Consider the following 23948-nt stretch of genomic DNA (forward strand, 5'->3'; position numbering starts at 1 on the left):
AGCATTATGAGTGTTCAGGAGTCCAACAGCAGAGGGGAAGAAACTGTTCTTATGGCGGGAGGTTCTGGTCCGAATGGACCGAAGCCTCCTGCCTGAGGGGAGTGGTTCAAACAGTCCGTGTGCAGGGTGAGCAGGGTCAGCTGTGATCCGACCTGCTCGCCTCACAGTCCTGGAGACGTACAGGTCGTGGAGGGATGGAAGGCTGCAGCCGATCACCTTAGTAAAAGATGGGCAGAAAATAAAGCTTTGGAGTTGAGGGGAAAATGTTGTTAAAACCATTTGATTTTGGGGAATAAAATAACAAAAATACCTGCAACAATTTAAGGAATCAAAGCAGCAGGTTAATATAAAGAAAGTGGACAGCTCTCAGATCGTATCGCCTGATCTCCCAGGGTTGTAGACACTTGTCGTGGGGAAAACAAAGAGATTTCCAAACAGACCCAAGTTCTTGAGATTTATTTACAAAGCTTTGGAGAGCTGTCCCGCATTCACGGAACATGCAATTTACAAGATTACACTCTTATCAGTGCTTTCATCTGTGTGAAACCCTGACCTGCTCTCACTTCCTGAACCAGACAAGTTAGTTTTATAGAATAACCTCCAGCCAGGCCCTCAGCCCCTCACCCCCATGTCCGAGCCGTCATCCAAAGGTTCGCTGCAGACAGGAAGGAGTAGATCTGAGTCAAGGACTCTGCTTGAGGCACATCATCATATATCTATCAACCATTGAGGATATCAAAAACAACCAGCTCTTCCTGTTCCTTACTGACTGGCTCTTACTGGTCACAGGTAAACGTTATTAACACATTTTTTGCTGTATAAATCACACCTTTTTGCATAAATTTGCAAGTCCTGTGACTTATGCACCTAAGCAACTAATACACATTTAAATCTAAACCTACATACTAAAACTTCAGAATTTTATTATTTTATTTTATAGCCTACAAACAAATTTAAACACCCAGAGTAAACGTTTTTACACATGACCTGAGGAAAAAAAGATAAAGGTCAAACTTTACATCAATAAAACTGAATTTCATTTTGCATTTGGGACAACAGGTATATTGTATTATTTCAGTTGACAACACTTGAACCTGCTCCATTTCTCACCCAAATTACTCTGTCAGAACAGATCAATGAGGCCGGATTCAGCTTTGGATTTTACTAACATTTTTAGTGTTGAAGCAAGCCGCCTTCTAACCTTATTCTTAATCATTTTTCTCAATAAAGGGAGCTTTGTTATTGAAAATGTCTACTATTGTAACCATTTATCAGAAAACTTGTCAAACACTTGTAAAACGTGATGAATGAAAAGGACAACTTGTTCTCAATAAAAAAAAAGTTTGAAGTAAACATGTAAAGATGTTATTTTTTGGAGGGAGAAGACTTGATGAACCCAAACGTTTAAAGATGTTCAACACTAAATGTAATTCAGCTTCATTTTCTGCTTTGCTCCTCCTATAATTAATTTATTGCTTTATAAAAATGATGCATTATAATACAACAGTCTGTTTTAAGGAGGTTAAGTAGATAAACTACATTTAAGTGGAGTTTTCCTATAGTTTCAGTATTTGTTTTTTTGTTTTCGGTTTCTATCTGATTTCTTGTTTAAGCTTTTGTGTAAATTTTCTCTTTGACTAATTTATTTTGATTCTATGTCCTGTTAGTTCTCACCACTATTAATGCTGAGGGTGGCTGTGCCTGAGTGGTTAGAGCAGTCGTCCTCCAATGCAAGAGTTGGGGGTTCAAATCCAAAAGCAGTCACATGCCGAAGTGTCCTTGGGCAAGACACTGAACCCCTCATTGCCTCCGATATGTATTAACATGATCTAAAGCACTAATTAGCCTCTTTAGAATGATTTGTTCAATTAGCTTTGTAGAGATCTAGTAGAGTGCTGTATGAATGGGTAAATGAGGACACAGATTGTAGTGTAAAGCGCTTTGAGAGTCTTGATACGATAGAAAGGCGCTACATAAGTCCATTCACAGTCCATCTAACTGTCATTTCATCACTTGGTCTGTTAGTTGTTGTCCCACCTAGAGCCACTTTATGAATCAATCTTTCTAGTGAATAAACACGTTTAGTTTAGTTTTTCTCCTGCTCAACTTCATATCCTGACTGGTTTCTGTGTTTGTTTGTTTTTTTTATTAATTTTGTCTGTAAATCGTCTGCTTTGGTAACCTAGAAACAAGAGACAGGTTTACGTTGGAAACAGATGTGGTTCCTAAATTAGAGGTGAACCAAGTAACTTTTCCTGCCTTCTTTGAATCAAATTAATGTCTTCTCTTTTGTCCTCAGAACCACTAACTTTAGTTTTAATATTTTGTGACATGTTTTAATGTTTTTTTGAAATAAGTAGTTTTTCTAATGCCCATTTGTTATGACCCCGATAAGTCCAGGAATAAATGGGAGGACACACAACATATGAAGCCCAGACGATTGTACAGTTTAGACAAAGCTTCAATTATCAGTCAATCATCTGAACATACAGTAAATTCAGACTGGGAGGCCTGGTTAAAACAAACAAAAGAGGGAGTAGCCCCGAATCAGCCAGCAGTTGACCGTCGGATTCGGGCCGCTCCCCTCACCCTATGACTCAGGGACTAACCCTACAACCAAAAACCATTAACTTAAACTACACAGGTGACTCAGTCCCAACTACAAATAGCTCAACAACAAGACAGTGACAAAGTGCAATAATCTGTGGCCGGAGCAAGAGCGAGGCTGGAGAGCAAAACCAACAACCATCAGACCAACGTCTACTCTGGCCTCTCTCACTCGTCCAGCAACTGGAGCTTGGTCCTTTAAGCCACCCTCAGCCAATCAGCTGTTCAGAGAAAGAACATATGACACACATGGACATAACTGACACAGGGACATTAATTATTAGTTCAGACATTTCTTAAAACTATACAAAACACTGCACTATTTTCATGCATACCCAGTATCCAGTGTTTAACAGTGACATTACAGTTTGGTATGCAAATGGCCTTGTTTTGTATTTTGAGCACACGATAAAAAAACACAATAAATAATGGTCCCATTTTTTGCTCTTTTAAAATCAGTTCAATTATTTTTTTTCTAAACTCTTAAACATATGTAATTTTAACAACATCCATATATGCACTGTACAGTACTGCAAAGTTTTACTCTCCAGCTCTGCTGACCAGCAGCTCGGCTCCGGGCGACGAAGCCCACCACCACATCCAGGTTGATGTGCACGTGTGTAATTGAGCTTAAAGATTATTTGTGACTTTCTTGCCTGTTCTGTGAGCTCAATAGATTGATCGTTACTTCTGACTTTGCGTTGCAAAACTTTCCCTCCATTTCGGCATAGAGCAGCAGCAAGAAGCACTGTTGGCTTCTGGGTAGTGTAGTTCTTTTGACTGGCGTTACAGTATAGGCTTATTGAAAGAAAACTACAAAATGGCAGCGCCCTTCCAAAGTTTTTTTTGTTGTTAATTTTTATCCCATACCATCCCAATCACGTGAGTAATACTAAAGTTGACAATCGTGTGTCGTGTACAATCTTCCACTGAAAAACCACGAAACAGCGAGTCTGCGAAAGTCGAATCGCAAAGTATCGAGGGACTCCTGTATTCTGAGAAGCATCATGGAACATCGAACATTGAATTCAGGAGTTTGAAAATGTACAACACGTGGCTGTCCTTTAATTTGAGAGTGTTAAAAACAAAAGGATCGGCTTGTAAACCACTTAAAAGCTGAACTTTATTTTATTTATTTAACATCCTTAATTTCATAATTAGTTTTTACTCTCCTGTTTAAAATATTAGAACAGAAATGTGGCAGCCAGACGAGAGCCTTACTTTTAGAAAAATATTAAATCAAACCAATGTTCTACTACTCTTTCCTTTGTACGTGTGTAATAGTGTTAACACTTTTTTCTAAATTTGTCTAGTCAAACATGGACACCTCTTTATCCTCTCTGCAGGTAATAAAATGTGGTTGTAAGATCTCTAAATTTTACAGTAATAAATCAAATAAAAAAACACAGCACGCTGTGTTATGATCCCCCTGCATCTGTCTGAACTCGGTAGTCCACTGAACTCTAACTTTGACTGGCTTCTCTGGTTAGATGGCCCCGTGGGAGTTCAGTGAAAGGAAAGCATTGGTCTTACTGTTCTTCTTGCTCTAAAGCGCTAATCAGAAACCTGTGAATGTTCAAAAGTGTCCATTCATAAAAACGCTGTGAATAAATGGAGAAGCATTTAAATTCTGCCCTCATGGATGTACCCAGACTTCCATTTATAGCTCTCTGTGCATGTCATTGTGCATTCAGTCTCAATGGAGGTGGACCCTCAGGTCAGGTCAAGCTGTGGCTCCTGCAGAGCATAGTTCTGGTGCAGGCCACATAATCTCTCCTCCACAAAGCTCAAAGGGGTTTTGAAACAAGAAAGACCACTTAGCAAGCCCTGTCAGAAGATGCTTTAGCACTTTACAGTAGGAGGAAAAAGCTGTAGAGAGAGGAGGAGGAGGTCTATCTTTCCATAAAGATGAAGGATTACAGAGATTGTCAGAGATCTTATGCTGCTGTCAGAGGAGAATATAGATTTAATGAATAGGATCTCATATGGGCAAATGAAGTATGGGAGATTAGCTTCAGACTGTCAGCTTGTTTCCACTAAGCCTCTAAGAGCAGGATGGCTGTTTTGGCCTTTGAGACTTAAAACATCCTTGGTTTTATCAAATCATAGAGTGGGAAGATAAGTTTCCAATCTGTCTTTGAAACTTGTTTTTTCTATTTTCATTGACTTTCTTCTCCACAGTTTTTTTTCCCCCCCGAACCCAACTCTTTATTACTTAAAGTGCAAAAAAATACAAACCATTTTATTTTTGCTCAAAAGGACACGGAAATGGAAAAATGGTAACTAAAACTTACCGAGCAATAAAGTTGCTTATAAGACTGGAGCAACTTTTAAAAATAAACTTTACAACTTTTTTTTTTTTAGCATTTTACCACAAACTAGTTCATAATGACAAACAAAACTAATTGGGTTAGAATAAAAGTTTAGAGTTAAAACATACCTGAAAGTTTTGTTTTCTTTCTCTTTTTCTACCAGGTAATTGTTGCTTGCACTTTTAAACAAATACCATAAAAAATACAACAGCAACTAAAGTGGTTTAGTTTGATTTTAAAAAAAAAAAAAAAAAAAAAAAAAGAAGCCATTTTTGCCAGTTCAGCTGAGGAATGTGGAGGTAAAATAAATTATCTAGGTCATAATATGAAACAATTAATTTAGTCAGCAGTTTTTACAAAAAGTGATTTCCTGCCTGATTTCCTGTTAAACCTACCAACATTAGCTTACGTAGAATAAGACAGGTTGGCTCGACTGACTCAGTGCAGTGTGAATGCAAACCGCACCAGCTGAAAATGTAAACCAATGTTCTGAATTTTGGTCCCCAATCGAACCGAGTCTACTGGACTATCAGGTGTGGAAAAACGCTCATAGACTTCTCTTGGAGACAAAAGTCTGTCTTCTCAGGAAGGACAGTTGATTAGCACAAAGGATTAATTACCATACAGTCAGTATGGGGCCAGGATGGTCAGGATGTGTTGACTCACAGCACATAGATTAACATGATTAGCACATAGAGAGGGGGTGGAAGTTAAGTTACTGTCTCTGAGGACAGAATGGACTTCTGAGGGACAGGGTGTCCCGAATCATCCCGACTTGTTCTTATGAATCATAGAACACTACGGTTGAAACACCAAACCATTATCAAGCCATTATTGAGCATTGTCTTCTGCTAATAAATTGTTTCATCAGTGTGCTCAGGTCTATCTCAACACCCACAAAGAAATGATTTATGTTGTTAGCACCCAGTTCCCAATATCAGTCATCAGAACACGTGATTGACCGGAGAGATACGCTGTTGCTAAGGGACAGCAGAAGATTAAATATATATAGTCTTAACTCAATGAAATCATTTTTATTTTTTGTTTTATAAGGATTCAACACATGGATTCTTTTAGCACACTTTCTTTCACACTTGTATTTTTTTAAAGGCAATGGCTATTTCTAAAGATTCAGTTGTGGGAATTGCTTGATTAGTTGTTTTTTTCCCCCATCGAGCTAGAAGTAGCAATTTAGTTTTGTTTTTATGCACTTATCAGGAATAATCTTTTTTTTTAACACCTTTGCTATGCCAGCAGCCTCTGGCAGATGTTCCACCAAACCACTGGGGCTGGTTTTCTGATACAAATATCAATTTGCGCACATTTTTACTATACGCGTCTTCTTTTGTTCCGTCTTTCCGCTGTGATCCTATCAAGGCTTTTTCACTGCCTAGTTAAGAGGTCCTACTGGGAAAGAAGCACAATTGAGGTTTTGTAAAAAAATTTAACAAACAGCCAGGAAACTAGACACTTATAGAATGAAATGCGAGAAAAAGAAGTGCATTAAAACTAGAGAGAAAGGAAAAAGTGAGATGTAACAGAAGACTGACAAGCCTTTACAGCCGGAGAAATCAAGGAGGCGAGGAGTTCTGGGGTTGGACAGAGAGCAAAAGTTAAAGATGCAAACACAGAGTCAGGGAGAAAATGAGATGGTGGGTGGAAAAGAGGCAGCGAGATAAAGAGAGAGAAGGGGTGTTAGGAAGCAATGTGGAGAGTAAGCCGAAGATTCCTCTGTACCTGTGGAGGAGATTAAGAGTCTGCATCCAGTGTGATTAATGAGCTGGGCCCTGATTGCTCATCCCCACCATCCTTTCCATGAATAATCACCACGCCAGCGCTCTCAAGGAACAACCATGAACTTCTGTGTGCGAGAGAGAATAAAGGCTCGATTCACAAGAGGTGCAGAATAGTTTATGTATAAAATGTGTTACAAAAAGCAGTATGCATGTACATCATGTAAATGAGATGGATAAATTTATACGTGTTGTGCATTTGATTAACAGACAGTATGCTTAGTTATTGACTGAGTGTGGAAAAGAAATCGTCAGCTTGCCAAGAATTCAGTGTTGCATTTAAAATGTTGATGTATTTACTAATAGCTGCAGCCCACCTGCAAAGAGCAGCCCTCATGAAAAATGTACAAAGACACACCAAGATCATTTGTGTGCACCGTGGGCTGCCAGTGGGAGTACTGTCTCACTGCATGTACTACTCATCCCTACTGCTGTCATCGGGCTCGGAGAACTTCATCACTGGTTTTATTTTAAGGATTTTTTTTTTAATGTTTGTCATGGTCTAAATGCATTGTAACCTGGATTGCAATGAAGAGTCTTGAAAGTTTTAAAGGAGTTACATTTCACTGATTTTATATGGACTTGATTCCACTGTTTTTCCAAATCTGTCACACAGAAGTGCATCTTTCATTAATCACAAGGTCGGTGCGATCCTCGTGTCAGCATGACCTCGAGGCCCACGGTGCTCCCACAAGACCTGCATCTTGCATTGCACTTTCCACCATCATCAGTGTGCATGTGCTTGCATAAATTTGTGTTTGTATGTGTATAAATAAATATGGACACAACAAATATATTTTTTGTTGTTTACTAATACTCCAACAAAACTACTTAAAGGGGAAAGGCACCATTTCAACCCCATTTATTTTGAGATTTTACCAATTCTTTCTTGATTTTAGATATACTTCCTATTGGCTCTTCAAACTAAATATCAGTGTCTTAGACATTTACATTGGTTAAATTATTTATTTGATCAGTGGTATCCATATATACATTTTGTTTTTTGGCATGTAACTAGATGGAGACAGGTGGAACTGTGAGGCTACAAGGAGCAGAGGTCACAAAGGTACAGGACTTCTAGTACTTGGGGTCCACTATCCAGGAAAATGGAGAGTGTGGTCAAGAGGTGAAAAAGAGAGTCCAGGCAGGATGGAGTGGTTCGAGAAACGTTTCAGGAGGGATTTGCAACAAAAGGGTGTCAGCAATTTTCCAAGGAAACGTTTATAAGACCAGTTATGTTGTATGGTCTGGAGACAGCAGCATTGACAAAAAGACAGGAGACAGAACTGGAAGTGGCAGACATGAAGATGTTGAGGTTCTCCTTAGGAGTGACAAGGATGGATAAGATTAAGTATGAGATCATCAGAGGTACAGCACAGGTTGAACAACTGAGATATTCTAAAGTTAGAGACCAGACTGAGATGGTATGGACATGTCTAGAGGAGGGGCAGTGGGTATACTGGTAGAAGGATGTTAGAAATGCAGCTGCCAAGAAAAAGAGAAGATATGTGGATGGAGTTAGAGAGGACATGGAGGTAGTTGGAGTGAGGACAGAGGATGCAGAGGACAGAGTGAGGTGGAGGAGGATGACTTACTGTGGCGACTTCTGAAGAGGGAAAAGCCAAAAAAAGAAGAAAGAAGTTTGTTGGCATGTAATTGTGTGTGGAGGGCTGTAAGTTTATTGTGGCACATTAAAGACAATACATTACACAAATGAGTATTGAGTAGCTCAAGGAATGAAAATCAGTTTGTAATTACCATACCATTTTATTTATAGAGCACTTTAAACAGCGACAGGGCCAATCAAAGTGCTGTACAAACAGAAACAAACAGGCAAAGCACACAGCAACATATAACATAACGAAAATCAAAATATAGAAAACAAAATATTAGCAGATAATAGCATAATGACTAACACGGTGCGATAGGTTCAACACAGATCATACAGTGTTTAAAGCCAGGGATTGTTAGTTCATTTCTTAAAATGTATATAAATCTGCTGAAAATGTTGTCATGTTTCTGAGATGGAAACAGTTTAGATGTGGGTACCAGAAATTATGTAGCAGTTTCATAAATTAAGTCAAATTGGCGAGGGTCAAGGAAAATTAATTTCCGCTCTTTGTTAAGAAAACTTGTTTAAATTAATACACTGCTATAACTATAGTTAGTGAAGCATATGGTATGTTTATTCCTGCTGTATGTAAAACCTTTTCTGGGTTTATTTTATAACTACCTTTTATTGTCAGTGTTTTACATTTGAAGTGGCTTATAATTTATTCTACATTAGCAATTAGATTGACCACGAGGACATTTAGAAGAGACCTGTTTTGAACAAAGAACACAGATGAGGTACAGACAACAATATGCCATCACAATTAAATCATATGCAATGAAAAAGTAAATGGAATAAATTATATTAAAATGAAACAAAAAACACTACATTATAAAGTGATGTAAAATACTAACAGGAACATGTCTGCGTTGGTTTTTGCCATGAATTTAGCAGTTGTTTAAAATCCCTTAAAGAGGTCATGGTCGAGAGCTTCATATTTTTTTATAAGGTGTTCCATGAAACAGGAGCAGAGTAGGAGAAGGCCGTTTTGCCTAGTTTGGTCCACACTGAGGGTACGCTGCAGGTAATTATGTCCTGAGAGTGCACGCTGTAGCTGCACTCGCGCAGTGACATGTAGGAGGAGATGTATGAAGGCAGCAGACTAAGAAGTGATTTAAATCTGAAAATGTACCAGTGGGAGAATCTGAGTGAAGTTAATCATGACCTATTGACCAATGTACACAGAGTGCAGTGATAGGTATGTTAGTTTCAGGCAGTTATAATCTTAACACACCGGGATAGACAGCCTCCAACATCTGCAAGGTGCTTGCAGGAGCATTCATGTAAATAATGTCACCATAGTTAATGGAGAGGAGGTTAGTAGCGATTACGAGGTGTTTCTGAACGTTAAGAGTTAGACAGGACCCATTTCTAAAAAGAAACCCAGTTTTACTATCAGTTTCTTTACCAAGTTTTCAACATGAGGCTTAAAAGAGAGGTGCAAATTGACGAAGATAGCCAAGTATTTCTAAGAATTGACAAACTCAATAGGGACACCATTCGAATATTAAATAGAAAGAATGACTGCTGGTACTGACTTCCTGTTTGAAAACAACATCCCTTTGGTTTTGTCAGCATTTAGCACCAGTTTGAGAATGAACAAATCTGACTGGATGATGCTAAATACAGACTGTAAAAGCTGGAAAACCTTAGCAACTGCTCTAGCTTGACAATAGACGGTGTTGTCGGCATAGAAATGTAAGGATGCAACAAGAATGATCTGACCTGCATTACTTATGTAGATTGTGAGGAGGGTTGTTCCTAAGACTGAGCCTTGTGGTACACCACAGATGCAGGAACAAGTACCGTTATGTTGAACACATTGCCTCCAATCTGAGAAGATCTGATTTTCTGAATGGCTTGGAGAAACGTTTGAAATGTCAGCTTGTATTCTGTTTATTAAAAAAGCACTTTGTGCGAGGGAACGTGCTCATAAACAGCTCAAAGAACTGTGCTCAGTGTTGCCAACATTACCTGTTGTATTTTTTTTTCTTTCGGGTTGCATAGCAACAACCATTATAAGCGCATTTATTTTGAAACAAATGTGAAGGCATTTAAACTTTTGTTTGGATGCTTTCCATTCTTACAAATCTTTCCCAGGTGTTACAGTTTGCAGGTACTACAGCATGCGAGGACAAATTAAATAAGCCTATTTACTGCAGCAGCTGCTTTTCACGCCATGATAAGCCCAATGATTAATGCTTGAATATTAATTTACCACATAAGATTGGATAAAACAAGTTTTTTTTCATGATTTGCCCGTATTATATTGTATACATTGTATTATATTGTATATATTATATTTATTTAATTTCCCTCTGGGATTAATAAAGTATTTTTGAATTGAATTGAATTGAATTGTATGAATGATTGTGTGTGTTGTTCTGATTTGCAAAGATGAGACATGAAGCTTGGAGGATGAACATCAGTGACACAGCACTCCTCTCCACGGCTTTTACATGATAGGGATTACTTCTGTTTTCTAGTGTGGAGACACGAAAGTTTTAAAATCTCAAGCAAAGACATTGTTCACAAAGAGTTTGTTTGTGGTTATCAGTACCTGAGTGTTTGCCCACACACATTTAGACTCTCACGAGTTAGAACAATGGTTAAATGAGTTTTATTGTAGCAAAAGGAGCAGCGTTGGCTGTTTTTTTTCTTTTAGTTGTCAGTGAGGAGAGGAGCAGCCTATCTGCCTGAACTCCACTCTAATTTGACAAGCAAGGAAATCTTCTGTTCCAGAAACATGTCAGTTTGGGAAGAAGTTACTTATAACGCTGAGCTGGTGACAACATAAGACATTTTTAATAGTTTAACTGGCTCAATCTATAGTTTTACAGTATTACTTATTAGAGAAGGATGTTAATGTAGTAATTGTTGGTCCAGTTTGGTGTCTGGTGGTCTCCATGTTGAATTGCAGCCTCTTACATTGCTGTTGTTGCTAGTATCACTCAGCCCTTTGTGAATCACAAGCAGCCATCAGGGCACTAACGATCAGTCGTTAGGCTGATGGTCCTCCTTTTACATGTGAACTAATTTTATCTGTCACCAGCAAAATGGTTGATCCACTTTGAGATGGTGCTATTTATAAGACTGAGTTTAGTGTAGCTCCTCCGACGTCTTTTGGTTAAAAGACTAAATGTTTCAACAAAGAAGAATCTGTCCAGAGGACCTGACTTAACTTTCTTAGATCTTCCATCTAAGCTTCTGTCTCATTCTGGACCTCAGTCCTTCTCTTAATTCTCCTTCAAGCAGATATTTTATTTTCCGTCTTCAGGATGAGTTGGTACGCACACACATCAGTTTTTTTTTTTTAAATGTTTGCCCTAAATTTCCACTCAATTTTTTCTTCTTCTTATAACTTGTTTTTTTATTATTACATGTAGCTTTCTTCTGTGCCATTGTCTGTTTTTATTCTCATTCATTCATCTTCATCATGCTGCCCACTTTCAATGGTGGACTGAAGAAGCCTCCTTGTTAGGTCTGTCAGCTCAGTCAGGAGGGCTGATCAGTCTAATTGGCACCTGAATTTCTCGGGGGGGCATAGATGTCATTAGCCATTTAATGTCATGACAACCTTCCCCACCAAGGGCAGAAAAGAGTAGAGACTGCCTGAGGGCTTGCAATTTGTCTGGCTCATCAGAGAACTGCACAAAACTGGAGAGGATATTTTTATTCTCTGACTGTGGTCATCGTGAGCGCATTTAATCGGCCAAGAATTTAATGGATTCAAGTTGTTAGTTTTTCCAGAGTTACCACAAGTAAAAACACCAATGGGGTTGCATCAGACATGCTGTCATTAAAGCTTTCCACTTGCTCATCAATGCTGGCACAGAAAAGAAGCACAGTTTTGATTTTGTGAAGAGCCTCATTTAATATCTTTTCTGTAGTATAAATAAAACGGGAGCAGACTTCTGGTTTATGTTCGCCAATCCAAACTGAGGGAAATCAGTTTTAGATCCTTTTATTTTGAAGCTGGACATAATCATTGCAAATATATGAGGAATGAGCTTAAAACTTTTAAAACATTACCAATGTCACATGATTACTAAAATGTTATTTTTCCAAGTCTTATACTTTCAGTTGCACCTTTGAATATAAAATACGCAACAACTCAGTTACTGTTTGCAAATCATATGGAAAAAATAAAACTAAAGAGACGGAACAATATATTTTATAAAAAGCCTCAGAACCTGTAGCACAGCATGATTTGTTACATCCTGCAAAACCCAGTTGGGTTACTTAAATGGCTTAATAAAACAAGTAAGAAGCCAACAACCAAAAACTTTATTTTCCCGTCAACTATTCACAGAAAACAATATTGTTTAACTCATCGTCACAAACAAATCAGCCAAATTAATCAAATTAGTGCCAGAATAGCTTGTTAGGAGCTGAATTATTTTCTATCTGAAGGTTCTGTGGTGAAATGCACACAAATGGACTTAATTCCCTTCTTCTCTTAAGTTTTGAAAACTACCGTGACAGCAAAAAACAACAATCCGTTGTTGTTGTTGTTTTTTTGCTCCTTTTGGGCTTCTGTAACAGCAAGACAACAAAACATGACAGGAACAAGAAAACCTAATATAATGTGTGTGTTGATGTAATAAAAACTCAGTTTGGCACCAATCTACACTATGAAAACAAAGACATGAACATTATGTTACATGTAAATGGAAGGCAAATATTTTACAAGTTTGTCATTATAAATAATATTACAGTACCTGCTGAAGTGTCTTTCTCTCATTAGGAGTTGCAGAATGTATTACTTTAAAGGAAAACAATTTCTTTAATACATTTTATCTATATTTACTTACAGCATATAAAATATGTAGTATTTATTTTCCTCAAATTAGTTTCCTAGAAGGAATAAAACATAAATACTAAATGCTAAGTAAAAGAAATTTTTTTTTTTTAGTATTTATTGGAAAACATTTTCATCGGTCTTCTCTTCGTGTCACAGGTGTAATATTAGCAGGAGTCAGGATTTCAGGATGGCCACAGGGATAATTTCGTATAATGCCAGATTTGATTTTAAAAGTAGTCCATCTTAGACAAGAGTATTTTTTTCTATCACCCTTCTTTTGGAAAAAGTTAAAAAAGTAAGCGTCTCAGCAGTTTTCAACTTTTTTGGACTGCTGGGATTAAATATCTAAAGTCAGCTGCTCACTTTGATCAAATAGTTTTGGCCATGTGTATGGCTCTGCATTTATTTACAATTTTCTGATGCGTACCACTAGTTTAAGTAAAATGTTTGCTTGAAATTCAGGTAAGTGCACATCTCTAGTAGACAAGTCTATACATTTTAGCTTTTAAAAATACATTTAAGAAGGTGCATAGCTGGCCTAACAGCAATCGTCAGACATTAAACTGACTTCTTGTCTCTTCCTGACGGTCGAAACACAACAGCCTCAGCTCCAGTGCACCAACAATAAATATGAACTGTAATCGTTAGAATAACCACTTTACTGTATAGTCTATTAATTGTTCTGCACAGATTAAACTCCAAAGGGATTTTTCTCAGCAGCTGACTTAAGCGGTTGGCTTTCTGTTCTACCTTAAAAAGGAATCGATACAAAGTAGTGTTAGATGTTCGTCTGAACAGTCAGCTGCTGCTGACTTGGCAAACCGCACAGGTCCTGCTACCTTGTGCTGTAGTTTATTCAGTGTAAGCTGCAGTCTAGTTGAAATTCACAGTAACACCTGAAACGGCCCCTCCAAGCCATGTCAGATCAATGCATTTCATCTCTCATCTGTCACATCACAAAGCCTGTTCTGCCACACAAATTACTGGTCTGCTGACTTAGAACTTTGGTGGACCTGGCAGTGCACTGTACCCAAGGCATTCGGAAATATCAGTGGCAGACCAAGCTGTCAGACAGGATATATCCATCACCAGGAGAGCCATGTGAAACAGACAGCTAATATCCGGGGGACTTCTACAGCTGCGTTTGTCAAAGTCTGCATTGTGACAGGAAGCTTCCCACAAACATTTCAAAGCCTGTTAGCCATACACTTTCAGTCTGTTTGGACATTAAATCCTGTCACCTGTGGATGCTGAAACGAGCATCTGTTGTTATATTGGTCTTATCACTGTTGTGCACTCATAAACTGCAGGCCTTAATAAAGATTTGTTGTCAAATTGTGGATTATATTGCATTGTGTGAAACTGGAGGAAGCGGATGTCGTAGCAGATAGCTGTACAGGAATGCAAGACGTATGAAATATACACACAAGAGCTGGGTGGTCTGATTTCTTTTTAATAACACCTGTTTGGCAATGTGCATATGTGTGTGTTTTCCCAGTTTTAGAAACTGGTTGAAAGTGTCGACTGTAAAAAGACAACTTGTAAGGTGACTGAGGTATTCATTAATATGCTTTAATATAGTTATTGGCAGTTTTAGTGTTTTAAGGATATATATATATATATATATATATATATATATATATATATATATATATATATATATATATATATATATATTCTATTAGATTGTATCTTTCAATAAAAACAGCATGCATCACAAATCATGACATTTGCTTTGCTGTGAGTGTTAATCTGACTTTCCATTAGGGTTTTTCAGGTCGCTCTTGTAAATGAGTCCCCAAGGCTCAATGAGATTAACCTGTATAAAAAAGGTTGATTGATTGATTGTATAAATAAAGGTTGATTGAAAAAAGGGTTGGATGATAAATTAATTTCTAAATTAAAATGGTAGTTTAACATATGTAAATAATACAGATTTTTCCATCGATCCATCAAGTCATGAACTTTTCTCTCAGCACAAACAAAAAGCACAAATGGCCTTTAATTTTGTTCACGTCACGAAGCGAAGAAACTTTGTACACGTTTTGAGCAAGATAACTTGAAAAATAAGTGAGGTACCAACTTCCATGTTGGTGTGTGACTGCATCTAGGCAAAGTTGGTTTACCACGTTAAAATCCAAGATGGCTGCCACCACATATGTCTGTCCGTATTGTGAGCCGGATGCCTTTAAAAATAAGTGATGCACTGATTTCCACTTGGTGAATGGCTGCATTTAGATGTAAGAAAGGTCAGCATTGAAGGATTGGGGGCAGTTGTTGCTGAGTAGGTAGAGCAGTCGTCCTCAAATAGGAGAGTTGTGGGTTTGATTCCACCAGCAGTCACATGCTGAAGTGTCCCTGGGCAAGACACTGAGCCCCTCATTGCCTCCAATGTGTCTCTCATCTATGTATGAATGTGATAAAGAACTGTTTAGTCTTTAAATTATATAGTAGAGTTCTGTATGAATGGGTAAATGAGGGCACAGATTTTGTTGTAAAGTACTTTGAATATTTTAATGAGATAGAAAGGTGCTATATACAGACCATTTACCATGGGAAAATTGGGTTGCAACATCAAAATCCAATATGGCTGCCACCATATATGTATATTTGTAAACTTTGTGAGCTGGATAACTTCAAAAACAAGCAAAGTGCAGACTTATGTTTATGGTGTAGCTGCATCTAGGCATAAGAAAGGTCACTATAAAATTTGGGTTGCTAAGTCAAAATCCAAGATGGCTACCACCATATATAGATGTAAACCAGTCACCCCATTAATTTAATAAAGATGATTTCTAGTTTTTATATTGTTTAAAAATATAATGTCCTCAAATGTTTGGAGGGATCCTTGAGGGGGCCAAAGATTCATCTATTGTGCCCAAGGCACATTGGGCACCCCTTGGCTCTGCTATTGTGCATGGTGGTAGGTAAAATTGTTCACTCCAGATCTGCCAGTCTGTGCTGCCTCAGACGAGCGAAAACAAATAAATAAACAACCCTCTATTCTTATATTCAGTGTAACTCCAATCAACTTGAATATTTTGCACCAAAAACATTTATGTTCACTTGCATTCCCTTTTCAATTCCATCCCAGATAAAAACACTCATCTCTAAACTACATCACTATTCAAATCCCTATGTGACGGAGAATATCAGCATACTGCTTGTTTCTGTTTGAACCACCTTCTGTTGTAGCATTGTGCAGAAAGGTAGAAATTATTTTTTGTTGTCCCATTTTAGCCGGGGCTCTCACAGATTTTTGGAATTATCAAAGTGTTGCTTAAAATTACTTATTTGGAGAAAAAGGGAACATTATCTTTCCTTCAAACATTCAATTTCCAAAGATCTTATCAATATTTGAGTTACATGAGTAAATGCATCTGTTTGATGTTCAACTAGATTTCTATCAGGTGTCTGTTTAAATCCCTAATCACAAGCTGACACTGACCCAGTCTCACACCAACACAGTTGCACGTGACAGTCTCTGAGCTTTACATTCACAGTCACCATCATCCCTGCTCTGGTTTTACACTGATAAAATATTAAATGCCAGCTTTGTATGAGCAAACAAAGCATATTCAATGATTCAAAGTTCTTTGTCGTTCCACTACATGTGGTACATGTGGTGCAACGAAATTGTGTACACAGAGTCCCAGTTACATCCAACAAAAGTATTAAAATGTAAAGCACTAGTAGCACAAAAACAATACGCTGAACAGCAGCACGAACATGAGTCTGTGTGAGCAGATGAACGCTAATGAACACAGCAACATGAAACAGATCAGCAGCAACATGATGTGATTTTCACAATGATTATTCTGGTTAGAGATTCATGAGTCTAACATTCTCAGGGTAGAAGCTGTTCCTCAGTCTAGTGGTTCTACACTTAATGCTCCTTAACCTCCTTCCCGAGGGGAGCGGGGCAAAAAGTGTGTGCGCTGGGTGAGTGGGGTCCTTATACATACATACACGATGCAGGTGGCCCTCTTCCTGCATCTGGAGGTGTAGATAATAATAATAATAATGAATTTAATTTGTAACGCACTTTTCATTAACAAAAATCTCAAAGTGCTAGATGTCTGTGATGGTGGGGAGACTGACTCCAACAGTCTTCTGTGCAGCCTTCACCACTCTCTGCAAAGCGTTTCTTTCTGCAGCTGTGCAGCCTCCATGCCACACGTTTATGCTGGAGCACAGGATGCTCTCCACTGCACACCTGTAGAAGGAGGTGAAGACTGGGCTTCCCAGTCCAGCTCGTCTCAGCCACTATAGAAAGTAGAGTCTCTGATGAGCTTTCTTGATCGGGCTGGTGGTGTTGTTGCCCCAGCTGAAGTTGTCATTCAGGTGCACACCCAAGTCCTTGTAGCTCGAGACCACTTCCATAAGATCCTCTTATGTTCAGGGGGGTGGGGGTGGGGGTGGGGGGGTTGTTTTTTCTGAAGTCCATGACCATCTCCTACGTCGTCTTCACATTGATGTGAAGGTTGTTCTTGCAACAGCTCTCCAGGTGTTCCACCTCCTGCCTGTAGCTGGACTCGTCGTCGTTTGTGATGCATTATATAAAAAGAATGGAACAAAAACAGCAGAAAACACAGGATTGGGTGTTGTGGTCTAAATCATAATGATGATGTAGTAGTGAGACTATTATAGTCTGCTTTTTCATGTATATTTGCCTTGAGTAAATTCAATACTGGGAAAAAATAAGTACATGATAAAGTTTCTGAGTATAATTCTAACTTTATAGATTTGCTGCCTCGGTGCCTTGGCAACAATATTAATGGGGCCCACAAGAACTGGCAGAAAATATAAAAATTTTCCTACAGGTGAATTAAACAGAATGGCCATCTGAATGAACATAAATATCCCTTAACAGGAGAAATATTTAACTGGCTGTATGTCCTCTGACACAAGATCTATTTTTTCCTCCCCACAATGGAAATCATTCACCTTGGACAGCTGTTTATCTGCACCTCTCCAGCTGTAATGATATTCAGAAATGTATTAAACTTTGCTAAAGTTCCACCACATCAGCTCATTCATTCAGATCTGTACCTCTTTTTAATGATGCTTTTTAAAAATATTATATTGTATATTATTTTTCCATGTTCCTCTATTCACCCCCTGTGTCATCCCCTCACTCTGTGTAGATTAATGATTCTTTTTCCTCTCACACCAACAGAGGTTGTGCAGCTGAGCCTGGCAGATGATCAGCGAATCAGCGTCTCGACGGTAACAGTGGGCCTCAGTGCCGTCCTCACCTGCTCCATCCAGGGGACTCTGCGTCCACCAATCATTTGGAAGAGAAATGGCATCATATTAAACTTCTTGGACCTAGAGGACATTAATGTGAGTGCACAGTTCTATTATCTTCCACATAGTTAATGCTGATTTGTGTTGCAATGCCTGAGTGGATAGTAAAACCTACAAATGCAGTTCACCCGCTTCTATTGATATATTATTAGCCATTAAATGTCTGTTATTAGTTGTTATCCCCAAAGGTTGCGTTCAGTCTGTCCTTCCTGTACCTACTAGTAGGTTTAAAGGTACATTCTTATCGCTGATAATAAAGTCAGGGGGTTAAGTTTAGGGTCAGAGCTCTGGGCCATGTGTAAGGTTAGTTTTAGGAAAAGGGTAAAATAAATCTAAGAAAAAAAAAATCTTCCACTTTTAGACATGGGCAAAGCTGCATATTATCAGCGATAAGAACGTACCTTTAAACCTACTAGGAGGTACAGGAGGGACGGTCTGAACACAACCTATGGGGATAACAACTGACAACAGCCATTTAATGGGCTGATAACATTTGAAGTTGCTGTATAGTTGATGTTTTGTGAAGTTCTCCTCAACCATCATATTTTTAGACTAACTTGGTCTTATGTGTAAATGTTTAGCTCTTATATCTGACAATAATTGTGAAAAAATATTATTATTAACCCCCTATTTAAAATACAATTTGTCTGCCTAATTTATATTTGGTCAATTTTAGCAGCAAGGGGCACAGTGGGGAGGCTTCTTCCACTGATGCAAAACAACTAATAACCCTTTTAGCATTTAAAATTTGATAATTGCATTACTGCTGGGAGCTATTACGTGCTCTGATATTTTGGCAGTTAATTTATACTTACAACATTGTTTCTCTAATCTCAACTCTGTAAGCCATACTTAAAAAAATATTGAATATTATTAAAATTTGTATGTTAAATCTGATAATCAGCAAACAGCTTCACAAGAAATGGATAAAAACAAAGTCTTTAGAAGACTAGAACTTGCCAGGAAAGAGATTAAAATAAACAATTTTCTCACACCCTCCATAAAACAGAACATTTAACTCTGCGCTTAACGAACTATGCAGCCAACCCATTTAGACGCATCTGCACAGGTGACAGCAGAGGGTCAGAATTGGCGTTTTTCTCCACCAGATCACAGTTCACTAATTGCATGTTAATGAGCGGCATGTTGGTCAGCTGTGGCCATGAGCAGATAAACAACGTTGAGTGCTAAGGTCGAGACAGGATGAGATGGAACAGCAACGGAGATCTCTCGGGCCCTTGACCACACATAATGGATTTTCACAGAGTTTAGCGATCTGAGTGGAGGAGGGGGAGAGGAGCACCTGCTGTCTTTGACTTGTTTTCATTTAAATCAGTGAACATCATGACAGATAATGTTAGTGTTTTACTATGTGAGGGTAATTTATGGAAGCACAGGGAAATGTATAAGAGAATGGGGGGGGGGGGGGGGGGGGACACTACACATTTGAAGCTGCATGCCAGTATGTTTGTAGTAAGTTGGTCAATTTGTGTAAACAATTACATTCCACCCCATGTACCACATGTGATGTGAATGATAATAAAGAACCTTGAATCTTCAATTTCAGGGTTGAACAGCAGTGTATAATACTGATATGAGTTACTGGGAAGGAAAAGAAAAAGGGCATTAGGTAACAAGACATCCAGATTTTAGACATAAAATCCCAAATTCTGACATCTAAATTTTAATTCTATATAAGTTCTAGAGTTGCGCTGCTCGAGGTGGCTGCATGTTGGAGTAGCTCTGTTATTTTCATTCTGAGATTTTGCTTTTGAAAACTTCAATTCTTTTTTTTTTTCTGGATGTAAATCACTTTTTTTAGATGATTGTTTCCTCTGGTGTTGGATGCTGTGCAGCTAGAAGGATTTTTACTGAAACTTTTTTACTTTTGTACATTTGTCATGATGCGTAACCTTACCAACAATGTGTTTTTTTACAACCGGGTGCAGCTGATTAATATCTCTAAAGCTCAAATAATATCTCAGCTACACCCCCAAATCTCAAATGAGTAGAAAAGGAGGTGCTGTGGATGCATTTCCATCTATCTGCCGGCTGTGCTCAAGTGCCTGACCACTGAGATCCTGAAACTAGTAGGAAATGTGGCTCGTGACAGCAGAAAGACGAGATCATCCCCCATCACCTACAGCTGGCTGTCCGCAGTGACGAGGGGCTCGGCAGGCTGCTGGGAGAAGTGGCCATCCCTCCAGGAGGAGTTCTGCCCGGCATTCGGGCGGCCCTGCAGCCCGGGGGAACCGAGAGGCCAGACGAGTCTGGTGGACAAATCGAACTGCATCTACGGCCAGTTTCTTCAGATCCGCTGTGGGACGGACCTTTACAAGAGATCCTTCCTGCCTATAGCCATCAGCATCTATAATATCTCTTAATGAAACGAGGATAATGAGCTACAACATTTAATTTCCAAAAGTTTAATGTAAATCCATCCATTATCTTTACCCGCTTATTCCATTTTGGGTCATGGGGGTCGCTGGTGCCCATGTCCAGCAATCACTGTGCGAGGGGCGGGGTACACCCTGGACGGGTCGCAAGTCCATCACAGGGACCCATAGAGACAAACGAGACAAACAACCATTCACTCTCTCATTCACACCTAGGGACAATTTAGAGTTACCAATCAGCCTAACATGCATGTTTTTGGTCTGTGGGAGGAAACCGGAGCACCTGGAGAAAACCCATGCATGCACGGAGAGAACATGCAAACTCTACCCCTGGACCGGGGTTTGAACCAAGGACCTGCTCGCTGAGAGGCAGCAGCTCTACCAGTTGCGCCACCGTGCTGCCCCTCCAAAAGTTTAATGTAAATGTTAATATGTTTTTATAATATACCTGAGCTGATCTTTCGAACATGATTAGAGTGTATATTGTAGAGGGATGGAGCTCTAAATATGATGCATGTTGCATTAACCATCATGTCAGCATTTAAGGTATTTAATCAGCAGTTATACAAGACGCCTTCAAATGGGTGTCTGATAATGTACAGATAAATGCATCTCTAAACCTCATTGGTTAGAACAGTAAGACTGCCACACCAAAAGTGAAGAAGTGTGTCAAACACATTGAATGGCCCATTTCCTTCCACCAGAGACTTTTATTTTCCTGCTGTCCAACAGTTTGTATGAGTTAACTGTACACACAATGTAGCACAGAGGTGAGAAGAGGGAAAGGACTTTAATTTCCTGTCAAAGCTCACTGAGTGTTTTCTCCTGCAGAACTGTGCCAAAAAAAAAAATAGGATTGTTCTCAGAAGTTTTATTTTCTTTTGACCATTTCTTTTTGCACTTGAAATAGTTATTTAAATCCACAAACAGATTTTAACTCTTGTTTCTGTTCCATATGGTAATAAAAGGCAACACTTACATTTTAAAATATGTCTAGGGTGATAATGATTTTTACTTGAAAACCCAAACTTTCCAAACTGTTGGGTTCTCAAACCCAAATTTAAATTTACAGTAATTTCTAGTTAGATGATTATTCTTAAAACAAGTTTCTTTCTGTATTTGGTACATTTGTGCATTATAAGAACATTTTACAGATCAAAAGATGCTATAGAACATTTAATTCTGCTTTTAAGATTTTAAATTTAGTTTAAAAACCACTGATTCTTAAGTTCTAGTAACCTTAACAGAAATGATTTAACAATGATGTCTTCTGCACATCTATCGTACCCGTAGAGCAGCCCATATGTCAGAGCTTATGTTTTCCTCGAAGCGCCCACATTTTACTGCCAGATTAGAGTCATAACCCAAATGGCCCATTCAGTTTAATTGTCTTTGTCGGTCTACTCATATCTCTTATGTTAATACTAAATGTTGAACTTTAGCTAAGCTCTCACATCCATCTTACAAGAAAATCCTTTAATATTGTTTCCATCGTAAAGTGACTCCCTGTTATGTCTCATTAAAATCCTAAGTCTTCTAGAAAGAAAGCTGCAGGTTTCTGGTTTTAGCGTCATGGTGGAGCTGCATCAGGACTTGTGCTCTACTACTTGGTGGGACAGCAAATATTTAATGCCTTAATCCACCCTAAGTTGGGACTGGAACTCCCCGGTGATTGCCTCATGCTGCACCAACAACAGCGGCGCCATTCATCAGCCTAATGGGCTTTATATTTTTAACCCTTGCCATTTATCAGGCTGAGGCAGCGTGATGAGGGGAGGGAGAGGGATCAAACTCCCAAATGCCTGCTTCAGCTCAACAGGGAAACCATTGATTCATGGTTTCTCTTCCTCCTCCCATCACTCTTTTTCTCTCTTGTCTCTTCCCATCATTCCCTGCTGTTGTGTGCCGCCTCTTCCTCCTCTCTCCAAGCATCGTTATGCATTCTATCACACTACCTTCGTTTTGCTCTCACTCCCTGTGGATGTTCCTTGCGCCCAATTCTTCACCACTATTCCCACATCTGCACCCCTGCTCTTCTATTTCCCCATCTTCATTCTTAACATAACTCTTCTCTTACATCTTCTCCCCATATTGCAGGACTTCGGGGACGACGGCTCGTTGTACATCACCAAGGTGACGACAATACACATGGGCAACTACAGTTGCCATGCCTACGGCTACGAAGACCTCTATCAGACACATGTGCTGCAGGTGAATGGTCAGTAATAGCTAATTTTTTAATTTATGAAGAATGTGTTAAACTAGTTTCTAACATATAGTTCTGCAGAAAATGGTTTCCTTTTTCCATGCCCTATATGATGAACAGATACAACTATATATAATGTGGTAAAAATTCCACAGTTAGGGTTAAGAACTGTTTTACACATAATGAATAAGAACAAAAAATGCAAATATGGATGCTAATTCTACTTGGCAGCTCAAAATATGTGGAGCAATTGATACTTTAAATAATGGATGTGTGGAAATTATTTTTAATCTTTTTTTTTAACTTGTTCATGAGCACCACACCATCTTCAGCAACAAGTTATATAACAAGGGTCTGCAACCTGCGGCTCTGGAGCCACATGTGGCTCTTTGGTCCCTCTGCAGCGGCTCTTTCAAGCTTTCACCAAAACTGAAATAAAACTGAATTTTATTGGTTGTTATAACAACAAATAAAAGGGCTAGTTTTAGCAGTTTTCCTGTAATTTATTTAGCAAATGTATGAATACTAGAAACGTTACAAGGAGTAAAACTTACTTTCACTTTATGCTTTATTTATACAAAGTACATAATTTTTATAAAATAAAATAAAAAAATCACATAAGAATGCATAGTTTGTTTTAGTTTTTTTAGAAACTGGGCAAAAACTATATAAATTTTTCCTTCTTTACAAGAATCTCGTCTTTTATTTTGTCTTTGTGTAAAAATACCAATAAATGTTAACAACCATTAGATATTTTTAGTTTTATAAAATCACCCCTACTGTCCAGAAATGCACCCTCCAACAAACTTAAAGTGGTCCGTGGGCCACCAGTTGAGAATCCCAGTTGTTGCAGGTGTTGTGGCTCCGGACACGTTTAATTTAGTGAACAAAGGGGCAGAAATGGCTCT

The 23948-nt window shown here is 38.6% G+C and overlaps 1 protein-coding gene across 1 annotated transcript in view; it reads left to right on the forward strand.

Moving 5' to 3' along the window:
* Nucleotides 1-23948, forward strand: part of fstl4 (follistatin-like 4) — a gene marked incomplete at its 5' end in the record, with an annotated part of 69566 nt that overhangs the window by 21929 nt on the left and 23689 nt on the right. The window contains 2 exon segments of the mRNA XM_037688259.1: nt 18308-18474; nt 22932-23052. Coding sequence (XP_037544187.1) covers nt 18308-18474; nt 22932-23052 — 288 coding nt within the window.

Source organism: Nematolebias whitei, chromosome 14 (assembly GCF_014905685.2).
Source record: "Nematolebias whitei isolate Nwh7 chromosome 14, NemWhi1, whole genome shotgun sequence".
Lineage (NCBI taxonomy): Eukaryota > Metazoa > Chordata > Actinopteri > Cyprinodontiformes > Rivulidae > Nematolebias > Nematolebias whitei.